The sequence below is a fragment of the Rutilus rutilus genome (assembly GCF_951802725.1).
Source record: "Rutilus rutilus genome assembly, chromosome: 1".
Lineage (NCBI taxonomy): Eukaryota > Metazoa > Chordata > Actinopteri > Cypriniformes > Leuciscidae > Rutilus > Rutilus rutilus.
Window position 1 is genome coordinate 17,179,051 of NC_140209.1, and position 12,365 is coordinate 17,191,415.

Genomic DNA, 12,365 nt, shown 5'->3' on the forward strand with positions numbered 1-12,365 from the left:
GTGTAAGGGTGGATTTCCTGCAGAGGTTCAAGCTGCAAGACTGCCGAATGACTAAAGAAAAGTTGTCAGCAAGATGGTAGAAAACTGTACATTTCTTGTCTATTCCACCCACTGCTACTTATACCAACGACGGAAATAAGCGCAGTTACAATAGATTAATATGTGGGAGAGCGTTGCTATAGAGAGTGACTATATTGTATTGCAATTTGTAGCACTTCAAAGTCAATACCAAATCAAAACTATTTAGCACATGATTTGTAATTGAAAAGGTTTAATGACAAAATATGGTTATAGTTAATAGTTACAAAATAGATGCATGATATGATGATAACTTATACCATTAATCTTACCCAGCATGTAAATGTTTCCTGAGAGCTAGAGAGAGAGAGAGAGAGAGAGAGAGGGAGAGAGAGAGAGAAAAGAGGAAGTAAAGAAAGAGAGCCAGAGCATAAAAAGAGACACAGTTTAAATCTTTTTTTATCCTTTCCTGACCATGTGACTTTAACCCAACTGTGAGATGTTTAAACTGACCAATCAGATAATTTGAACTTCCCCCACCGCACTAAAGGTGTGACAAATCATCGACCCCCAAAATACAAACAATTTGGCCTACAGGCCTTGATCACTATCTGTGTCTTTTGGAAATCCAAATGGTCCTTGTGGTGGAAAGAGGGGGTAGAAAAACAGTCAAGATTATTTCAATTCTACAAGAGTGTGTCAGTGATTTGCTCTCTGATAAAGACTAATAGTGTATTCTGGAGAGTGTGTTGTTTGCATTAAGTGAGGAAAAAACACTTTACAATAAGGGTATATGAATAATCATGTACTAATACCTGGATTAATACTTAATTCAACATGAACTAATGATAATTGAAAGCATGAACTAATCATGAACCAATGACTACAGCCTTAACTACATGTTAGTACATGTTTGATAGTTAATGCATTCATTAACATTTATGGATAAACCAAATCAAACGCCTCTTTAAGAAGGAATAAGAAGTACCCTGACTGCACCTCCGTTGTCTGACTTCTGGAAAAGTCACACAACAACTGAACTGGGCTGAATACTTGTTGTGTTAGAGCATCATGTGCATTTGAAAGTAAGTTTAAAATAAATTAAGTAAGCAGAATTTGGTAAGTAGTTAACAGTTAATTCATTATGATTGGGTGCTCTCACCCAGTCAACACGTTGATCTCACAGTGATCTCTCCATATGATCATCAATGTCACAGTGAGCTAAAAGTGTAACCTCATAGTGCACTCACTGTGTGCTCATACTATGAACACAATATGAGCTCATCCCAGATAGAAATATTATTGGACATGGACTCCAACATCGCTCAGACGTCAAATTTTGGTTGAAAAATGAAAACTGGGTTGACGTCTAAACATTTGTTTGATGTTTAGACTTCATTAAACATCTCCACAAACAGCATTACCAGCTTCACTTATTACTAAACAGATTTACTTCTGTAATGTATGTACAAAAGTGCTTATTGAGATTAACAGAGGTTTAGATTATGATGATTTATTAATATTAATAGTTTGGTTTTGTGTGTTTGCTTTAGTTGGTCAGTTTGACTCTTGATGTTTTAATGTTAGTTTTTCTCTGGCTGCTGGAACTGTGTGTTATGGCAAGAACAGTTAGGGCAAATGTGTTGTAGTGATGGTTCGGTCATGAACGAATCGTTTATTTTGAACAAATCTTTAATATGAATCAGGACTACTGAGTTGTCTCAGAGAGGTATTTGTTCAGTTTGTGTCGACTGCGCATGTGCAAAATCCTATGGGTTCTGTCGCAGAAAGAGAAATGATTAGTTCATCTCTTGAGTCTTCGGGTCTGATTCTTCTGAGTCTTTCGTTCTTTTGACACCTGACGTGATGTGACAGCGCTGGACACATAAATGAGTTCATAATTCCCAAACTCAATAACGGTGACGTGCTTCATAAAGAAAACCAGGGATGGGCAAACTGGGTCCTGGAGGGCCGCTGTCCTGCAGAGTTTATCTCCAACCCTGATAAACTCTCCTGCCTGTAGCTTTCTAGTAATCCTGGAGACATTGATTAGCTGTGTTTGATGAGGGTCCCAGATAGCAAGCAACCATCCAAACAATGTTAAATCAGTGTTAATGTGTCAATGTAAACTGCATTGAATCAACATAACTTTTACACCCATCATTTTTTTTTTTTGTTCAAAAATCAATGATAATGGCATTGAATTTATGTTACAATGTGATGATGATGATTCAACATCATGCTTGCACTCTCAGAAAATAAAAAACAACAACTATAACAGTATAACAGTGGCCGTCCAGGACCGAACCCTAATTTGTCCTTTGGGGTCAATATGACCCAGTCGACTTTTCTTTAGTTAAAAAAAAAAAATGGTTTCCTTCATCTCAGTGCAATAAGATTTTGTGACTTTGTCTAAAATTATCTATCTATACACACACAAAAAACTGGGCTTGATTCGGTTGTTCTGAACCCAGCAAACATTTGGACGTTTAATGACCGTTGAAAAGACGTCCGACAGAGACGTCCCGTCATGGTTGAAAAATAGTTCCAAAATGAAAGTTGAACCGACGTCTTTGACATCGTCTGGCCGTGAATTCCACGTCTTTTCTGCGCGTCCCTGGACGTCTAAATGGGTTTATTTTTTTAGTTCTTCTGGATGTTTATAAGAAATATATATATATAATCCTGCATATAAAATAATCACACCCATATTGTGTAACATCGTGAAAGGCAATCATTTAGGCTATTTTTACACATCTGAACTTGACAAAGGTTCTAAAAAGGTCCAAAATCGGTCCAGTCAGACCTGAACGTCTATAAAACCGTTTAATCACGTGTACATCAACACATTTTTTGTGGACTGAAGCAAAAAATAGTGCTATAATTTAGCACAACATTTTATTGTGAATATTACATTTGAAATGTCTTCCAGTTGTTAGATATAATACAATGTGGTAAATTCTGTGGTAATGGCATTTTCTCTAACAGTTTCACATTAAGGTTAAGCAGACATTAATCAAACCCGAATATAACAAAAGTACAGGAAAAGTCAACGCATTATATTCTTAGAGTCTTTCTATAATATTCCATCATTGATGAATAGAAGTCAGAGCTGTGGCAGTACTAAGTTTCAGTTACTAACAGTCTTGCATTACTGTTAAACAGCCATAAATAAAAGTTTTTAGAGTCTACGAAGTTTATGAACCAAACCATAGGTTTTTGTTTTATGGCTCATTTTTAATTCCACCACCCTCAGCTGTTCCTGGAGCGTTCTTCAGGTGTTCCTCCACTGCTGCATCAATGTCTGAGTCTGGAGCATTTGGGCTCCACCTCATCACAGCATCTGAGGAAAGAGAATATGGTTTAAAAAAAAAGAAAAAGGCTCATTTCTAGGTAAATGTACTTTTTTTTTTTTTTTTTTTTTTTTATGTTGGAAAATAACCATGTTACTGCATAAAAATCTTATGCCAATAAAAGATGTTCTGCATTAAATGTGTTCGAATAGTGAAAAAAACAAAACAAAACAAAAACAGCATTTACCCTCTTCAATACTGAGCCCTTAAGAAAGACCCTTCACAGTGTGTAACTGTAAAAGTGAAAAGGACATTTCTGATAAACACAGATGGTCTTTTAAAGAATGTCCCCGGAATAGATAAAAGTTAACAATAAAAATGACATTAATATTAGACAAGGAACAAGAGATTTTTTTTTAATGTCATAAGGCCGAAATTACCTTGAATTACATCGTACAAAGTGTAGCGTTGAATGACTTCTTTTGAATTTGGCCACCACTTCTCATATTGAAAACCGCCATTAGAGCATTTGACATGATTCTGTGAAAGAAATTACACAGGATTACTTTACCTCAAAAAAAAAAAAAAAAAAAAATCCAAGTAAAGGTCATTTTAGGGGAGACTGAATTGACAATGAGCGAAAAACAATGGTGTCAATAATCATTCAATACTTGGTTAAATACTTGTACTTCTAACAAAGGTTGACAACAAACTCCAAATAAGCCAGTGTTTTAAACACACCATATATAGTTCGTTAGTTCAATTTTATTTCTGTGTCATGCCAAACATTTGGCCCATCCCACATGGGATTAAAAGACACCACAAACTTATTTAGCAAACATCTTCCGGTCGCATATACAAATCATTCAGAGAAATACATGAATACAAATATATACATGCACATATACACAGCATATACAAACAAATCCTCATCTACAGATCATCTCGATAAAGAGTTTTTTTCCTCTTCTCCCAGGCTCTCTCAAGATAATTGGCTAATTTATGTTTCACATGTGAACAGCCAGCTCAGTCTTTGAGCATCATCCATATTTACCAAATCAATCTATGATTTTATCTTACAAAAAAAAAAAAAAAAAAAAAAAAAAAAAAAAAAAAACCACACTGTTCACAATAATTAGAAATATATAATATTTCTTTCACTTTCAGTTGACATGGGGTAAGCGGTCCTTGAGAGTCTGGTGCCAGTTATTTTTAAAATGTAAAGATTTGTAAAATGTAAATTAAATTTTGGATAGGACAACCCCATGGCTGGAAAAGACCATTAGCACACATACCCTCACTTTTGTGCTCTCTCCCGAATGCAGCGGTCCAGAGGCAAGACAACATTTGGAAATTCTGTTAATGAAAACAAAACACACACAAACTTAAATAAGAGGGTAGTTAAATAAAAACAGTAAACAATATTGTTTTATTTTAACTACTTTGTGGATGTAGCAAAGATTTAGACTTCTTGTAATCCAATTGGACATAGTCAACTATTGTAGCCAACTAGCCATTTAATAATCATTCACAATGACTAAATCCAAGGTAGCCAACCATGGTCCTCGAGAGCCACTCTCCTGCTTGTTTCCAAACTATCCCTGCCCTACTTCCTGCTGACTAATAATGGATCAGGTGTGTTGTCAGTCAGAAGCTGGAAGGGCAGGAATTGTTGGAAAACAAGCAGGGCAGTGGCTCTGGAGGACCAGGGTTGGCTACACCTGGTCTACATATTTTAAATTGTGAAGTGATAAGACTGCTGTTCAAATATACACTTCACAGTGTAATACTGCATTAGTTACTATAAAATTAGCTGGCTGTACTTTAGCTTTTTCCTTGAGCAATGACAGACATTATAGGCTCTATATTTGTAACTGTATGAACAATTATTTAGAAAAATGTATGTTTGTATTTAAGGTATATTGTGTATAAAATAAGATGCAAATCGCAAAGTTCTCACATAAAATGGGGTGTCCTCTGGGACTGGGATGATAATGCAGAATTTGGAACTGGAGACATTAAAAACAAATGGGTGAAAAATATTTAAGGTAAGAAAGGACACTTTAATCAATAAACACCATAACTATATGGTAAAAAAACACACACCTTTATGAAGGACATTAAACAAGAAACAAATGCAATGTCTCTTCGGTTCTGCCAGATGGCCTGGAGAAGGATTCCTGAATTCTACGTCTGACAGATGGCTGTTCGTTATGTGACCCTGAAAGAAAAATGGAAACTTAATGTAATTTCGTCAAGTACAACAAACAAAATCACGTTTTATACAAAATTGGTAATCTTAGAGTATGATTAGAGAGCAACTTTGTAACAGAGCAAACCTGAGCCAAACACATTAACTGCCTTAATATAGAGAGCACATTAAACTGCCCTCCAAGTGACAATAATACACTCACAATAAATTTCAAATATGATCAAAAACTGAAGATTCGTTCTTTGCATACAGCCAGGATTTATATTCATTATGCAAAAAAGCACGGCCATAAAGCATTACTTAAGTATTTAAAGCTGAGGCCATAGGTGAGGAATCAGGTAAAGTTAGTCTCCTTCCTGATACTTGACTATTTTCATTGTGCATTAACCTCACCTGCACAAATAGTTGCTTTTATGGTAGTGTAAGATATAAACACAGTAAATCACAGAAACGTTTTGGGATATTATGTTAACATTTATGCAAAACACCTCCTGACTCATAAAATATCCGAAATGGTCCGAACTAATAAACGGTCCGTAAGCAAAACGAGTAGCGCAGTTTCGTTCCGCTTTCTTTTTTTTTTTTTTTTACCATTCGCTGCTGGGCAAATGTTGCGGTCGCGCCAGCGCGACCTATAACAAAATTTGGTCTCACCGGCAGAAAAAAATTAGCCTGGTTAATAATAATAATAATAATATATTTTATTTGTAAAGCACTTTTCATAGTTAAAAACAATCCCAAAGTGCTACACATAAACAAAATTAAAAAACAGCAAGAACACTTAAAAAATTAGCAAAAAGTAAAAAATGCTTGTTTAAAAAGAAATGTTTTGAGTTCTATCTTAAGAGTCCATGGCTTGAGGAGCCCTTAGGTTTTCTGGTTCTACCAGACTCTCGTACATTTAATTTGTATTTGTAAACTCTTTGTAACCTAAAGCGTCTGTCCCCTCTCCATTGACAAGCGTTAACTTCATTGAAGGCGGATACTCTGTTGAAGCAGAGAATGTCTAATGTTACATTTATAATACAAAATGTACTTACCCAACAGCAGATTTTTTTTTTGTAATTCGGCAACACAACAATGCACCCTCAAATCCTGCTCGCCTCGTGGTTGCTATGCGTGGTTGCAGAGCCCGTCTGGTCTGGTGGTTGTAGAAAAACGGGAAAATGGCTGCTTTATCGCGAGATAATATATCATATCGTTGGATTTTGCAATATCGCGAGATTTGCTACAACATCTCGGTGGCACAGTTTTGACCTGTAAAGCACGTCAGTGTACGTCTTTTAGTGTACGAACCTCTTAAAACTACTTGGGGCACTTAAATTAATTATTGCAGTATCAACCAGTGTAAGCATAATTGCATATTTCATAAGGATTTCATAGAGGGTCATGATGGACTATAAATGCACGTGTAAAGGACGTCACCTACTGGACGTCCACTTAAAACGACTAAAATGCAGTGGCTTTGCAATCACTTAACCATACTGGGCACTTTGTGATTATAATTTATTTAAACAAGATAAAGTAAATATACTTTGTATACAAATCGTGTATTTCATATAAAGATAATTCCTGTTTTTTTCTGTCTTGCTAGACGTGTAAAGGACGTCAGTGGACGTCTATTCACAGCCTGACTAGACGTGTAAAAGACGTCAGTGGACGTCTTCACAACCTCTTAAAATCTAATTGGGCAATTAAATTAATTATTGCAGTATTAACCATGCAAGGATTAAGCACAGCTTTTGCATATTTCACAAGGATTTCATAGAAGGTCATGAATGTACGTGTAAAAGACGTCGCCAGGTGACGTCATCTCACCCGATACACTATTTATTGAACTACACGTAGCTAAAAGTCAAAATAACAATTATACAGGCAACCCCAGAGAACTGTAGACATGTACAAATGTATTTGAATGCATTTTTAGGAAATGTTCGGTGTTACATATTTTTACCGATTTATGCCGTCCTACCGCGACTATTTTTGGCCAGGGACACGACGTTGCCGTCGGACCAATGTTTGCTGGGTGGATTTCCTGCAGAGGTTCAAGCTGCAAGACTGCCGAATGACTAAAGAAAAGTTGTCAGCAAGATGGTAGAAAACTGTACATTTCTTGTCTATTCCACCCACTGCTACTTATACCAACGACGGAAATAAGCGCAGTTACAATAGATTAATATGTGGGAGAGCGTTGCTATAGAGAGCGATGATATTGTATTGCAATATGTAGCACTTCAAAGTCAATACCAAATCAAAACTATTTAACACATTATTTGTAATTGAAAAGGTTAAATGACAAAATATGTTTATAGTTATACTTATTATATGGCTTGGTTGAATTCCAATGTAGAATGCGGTCTGTTATTTCTTGATAACCGCTGTGAATTATAACAGACCGTTGCCATGAAAAACAGAGCGTTGCTATGGAGAGGGAGAGTAAGAGACAAAGAAAAGAGGAAGTAAAGAAAGAGAGCCAGAGCATAAAAAAAGACAGAGCAACGGTTTCAATCTTTTTTATCCTTTCCTGACCATGTGACTTTAACCCAACTGTGAGATGTTTAAACTGACCAATCAGATAATTTGAACTTCCCCCACCGCACTAAAGGTGTGACAATTCATCAGTGTGTGAGAGTGTGTTGTTTGCATTAAGTGAGGAAAAAACCGTAACACTTTACAATAAGGGTATATGAATAATAATGTACTAATACCTGGATTAATACTTAATTCAACATGAACTAATGATAATTAAAAGCATGAACTAATCATGAACCAATGACTACAGCCTGAACTACATGTTAGTACATGTTTGATAGTTAATGCATTCATTAACATTTATGGATAAACCAAATCAAACGCCTCTTTAAGAAGGAATAAGAAGTACCCTGACTGCACCTCCGTTCTCTGACTTCTGGAAAAGTCACACAACAACTGAACTGGGCTGAATACTTGTGTTAGAACATCATGTGCATTTGACTGTAAGTTTAAAATAAATTAAGTAAGCAGAATTTGGTAAGTAGTTAACAGTTAATTAATTATAATTGGGTGCTCTCACCCAGTCAACATGTTGATCTCACAGTGATCTCTCCATATGATCATCAATGTCACAGTGAGCTAAAAGTAGGGCTGTAGTCAAGACCACCTTTGTCGAGTCCAAGACCAGGACTAGTCGAGTCCAAGTCAAGTCCAAGTCCAAAGAGGTTCGAGTCCAAGACAAGACAGAGTCCAGGACAGGAAAAAAAAAAGTCTGCTAAAAATATAGCCTATAGAAATTAAATCATTATGTAATAATGAAATAATGAATGATTTTAATTTTATTTAAAATAATTGATTAATTCAAAGAACAACAAAAAATAATTATATAGGCCTAAAGGCACATACACATTCGTTTCAACGGTCTGATCAGCCTCACATTCTGTTCCTGTCAATCATACACGCAATGTCAACCAATTAAACTGCATGAGGGAGGGCCGAGCCAACTCACACACACACACACACACACACTAGAGATGCGGATAAACCACGGATCGGCGGATGACGTGACGAAAAATAATATTTTAATTAGATTCGGGCGTCGGTTGAACCAATCAAATGAAAAAAGTTTGCCACTAAGCAAACCAGCAAGCTATGAGCCGAGCTGTCAGTGCTATTGGAGGAGGCCTAAACGTCTCGTAGATGAGACTGCTGGGTTATTTTGTTTCGATATTAGCTATATTTTAAAACAGCCAGTCATTGGAGCCCACCACTCGTGGAATAGGCATTTAAAAGAGAGGCAGATTATGGAGTGATATGACTCAGACATCGGGCAATGTTCAGATGTCATTCAGCGAGATGTTCAGAAGAACGCAAGAGCTAAACTTCTACAAGCTCTATAACATCCACATCAAAAAAAAAAAAAAGACGGAAAACTTTGCCCATTAATTAGATGTGCAAGGCAAGCAGGCAAGTTTTCGGGTTGTTATGGACAATTCAAAATGTGAATATTCACGTTGCACTAGCGGTGGACTTTCAGCGAGTTTATTTAAACATTTATTTTTTTACTCGAAAAAGAGCCGAAATGCCCATCGCTAGTTATTAGGTGGCCAGTGTTTCACTTTGTATGTTGAGATTATTGTGTGCACATCCCAACATCTGGCAGGTGCTGGACAAAAAGGACTACTAAATAGAAAAGATTGAAATGTCCGCAACACTGCTTACTCCCATATTTTAATAAAAAAAGCAACGTTTCGACCCTACTGGGTCTTCTTCAGTGTTTCACTTTCCCTCCAATAATATTTTGTTTTAATATCGTGGCAACGTAGGCTATGTGTGCTTACTGGGAACATAATAAAGACACCTGGACTCGGTCGAGACCAAAAGTCATATTTGGCAAGACCAGTGGCCGAGACCGAGACAAGTCAGAGTCCGAAAGCCAGCGAGTCCGAGACCATAGAAAGACTGGACTCGAGTAGCCTACTACAGCCCTAGCTAAAAGTGTAACCTCACAGCGCACTCACTGTGTGCTCATACTATGATCACAATATGAGCTCATCCCAGATAGAAATGTTATTGGACATGGACTCCAACATCGAGCAGACGTCAAATTTTGGTTGAAAATGAAAACTGGGTTGACGTCTAAACATTTGTTTGATGTCAGGCTCTATTTACTTTTATGTACTAAAAATGTTTTTCTTATTCTAAAGTTAATGATTTTATATATTTTGGATTATTGAAAAAAAAAAAAAGTAACTGCATTCAAGTCTTTTCTTTTAGTGTCATTACTGAAAATGTATGTGCCATTATTGCAAAAACAAGACACTTCAAAAGACCTCAAATAACAACAAAAAAACACTGATTTAATGTATTTTAAAAAGTTTAAATATATATATTCATGACAAAAGCTGTTATAAGAGCAGTCAGTCACATCCAAAAAATGAATGGATCTCTATGGCGCCTCTGCTGGAAGTGTACGGTAATTACACTTTTTGGCAAAACTATATTATCTGCAAAAAAAATTCTAACCAGCAGATGAAGAATTATGCATCTCACACCGAGATCAATATCCAGAAACAACTCATATTTCATTTCGATCATCATTAATGTGTTTTTTTTTTTTTTTTTCATAAAAAGGTAATATTTCATTAATATGCATGCTAATGGTGTAGCTGAGGTATTTTGCAGTAAATAGGTACAAAAGTACTTCAAATCTCCCAAACCATAGCATTAATTCATAGATGAGAAGTAAACCAAAAAAAAATATATATATAATATTTGTATTATTAATTAGTATTAAATGATTTGTTAATGCATTATTTTGTCATGACTTTACTTGAGAGGGCCCTAATCATGATCAAATTCACTGTTAACTACTTCCCAAACTCAGCTCATGATTGATCATAAACTTACTATCAAACACACAACGAGTGTTCAGCTCAGCTCAGTGATGTTGTGTGGTCAGAGAACAGAAGTACAGTATCATCACGACTGTGTCTGGATGGAGAGTGAACTACTGATCCCAGCAAACCTTCCCTGAGTTTTGCTCCTTCCTTTGGGAACTGTTCCACAAATATTCTTTGTGGGTTTTGAATTGTTATTTTGTATTTAGCTGTGCATAAGTCACAGTAGGGTGAGTTTGAAGGAAAGAGAGAAACACAGAACAGATAAAGAGCTTTTAAGGTCAGTTATTAGTGTATTTTCTACGGTTGAAGAGGAGGATCAACTAATCCTGTGCCGTCCAGTAATGTTTATGACAAAGCTGAAATCAAGAGCTCAAGATATGATGATATTACATTATTTACATTTGTTTCAAACTCAGGGTATTTCTTATTACTTCTTAAAGAGGCGTTTGATTTGGTTTATCCATAAATGTTAATTAATGCATTAACTATCAAACACCGGAAAAAGACTGTATGATTTGAATCTTCTGCTTATTATGCTGGTATGGTTTATTATTTTCATTTATGAATATCATAATGATCACTGAGATATTCTGTGTTTCAGGTATCAGTGGAGTGGAGGATCATGTGTTCATCAGTTCTGGTGGAAATGTGCGTCTGTCCTGTAATAATGCTCTTTCTGACTGCACATCTAAAACTACATGGACCTACTCTAACAGACTCAGACATTCAGCAGTAGTTGAACTGATTACTTTAGGGATAAAGAAGAAAGACACAGAGAGACATGAGAGACTGAGTCTGGAGTCTGACTGCTCTCTGAACATCAAGAACGTCACAGAAGAAGATTATGGATTATACATCTGCCAACAATGGATAAATGTGGATGGAAAAGACCACCAACAAGGACCTGATGCTGATGTTTATCTGCATGTTCTTCATGGTAAGTTTATGATTATGTGGTCAATTTAAAAAGATTCTTTATTAAACTCTGATGATGATTGAAGAGTCTGTGATTTGTGTCTTGTGTTCAGTTTCAGTGTCTCCATCATCATCATCATCATCATCATCATCATCTTCATCATCCTCACAGACTGAGATCAGTCCAGGCCGCTCTGTGACTCTCTCCTGTCAGTTGTATTTATATACTGGATTCTCCTGTGATGATCGGGTCCGTTCTGAGGGAGTTGAGCTGTTGTGGGTGAATCAGGCTGATGTTGATCTGAAGACAGACTCCAGATATCAGATATTATCATCATCAGATCGATATCACTGTATCATCACTCTGACTACAACACTCCTGAATGAAGATAACAACAGAGAGTGGAGATGTCGGCTTACTCACAGAAATCAACTCGAGACCTCAGTCAGATACACTGTCAAGTATTCAGGTGAGAAAACACTCTTTTCTGACAGATTTGTGAAAACTTTCACACACTGGCTCTACTCTTCCTGATGGCTTCATACGTTTTG

The 12,365-nt window shown here is 36.3% G+C and overlaps 2 protein-coding genes and 1 long non-coding RNA gene across 4 annotated transcripts in view; 1 reads left to right on the plus strand and 2 right to left on the minus strand.

Moving 5' to 3' along the window:
- LOC311291374 (uncharacterized protein) overlaps positions 1 to 12,365 on the minus strand; it is a 668,579-nt gene that overhangs the window by 380,438 nt on the left and 275,776 nt on the right. The gene's annotated exons all lie outside the window — the stretch shown is intronic.
- Positions 1 to 12,365, plus strand: part of LOC311291416 (uncharacterized protein) — a 57,828-nt gene that overhangs the window by 291 nt on the left and 45,172 nt on the right. Inside the window, exons 2-3 of one of the 2 annotated variants that reach the window (XM_084410453.1) lie at positions 11,500 to 11,835; positions 11,927 to 12,283. In XM_084410453.1, coding sequence (XP_084266579.1) covers positions 11,500 to 11,835; positions 11,927 to 12,283 — 693 coding nt within the window. The remainder of the gene's footprint in view (positions 1 to 11,499; positions 11,836 to 11,926; positions 12,284 to 12,365) is intronic. The other variant, XM_084410452.1, reaches the window with a different exon arrangement.
- Positions 2,891 to 5,527, minus strand: LOC311301184. Its single transcript, XR_014629409.1, has 4 exons — positions 5,418 to 5,527; positions 5,272 to 5,320; positions 3,752 to 4,667; positions 2,891 to 3,361 (listed from the first exon to the last, which is right to left on the minus strand). It is a non-coding gene; the product is annotated as an uncharacterized lncRNA (long non-coding RNA).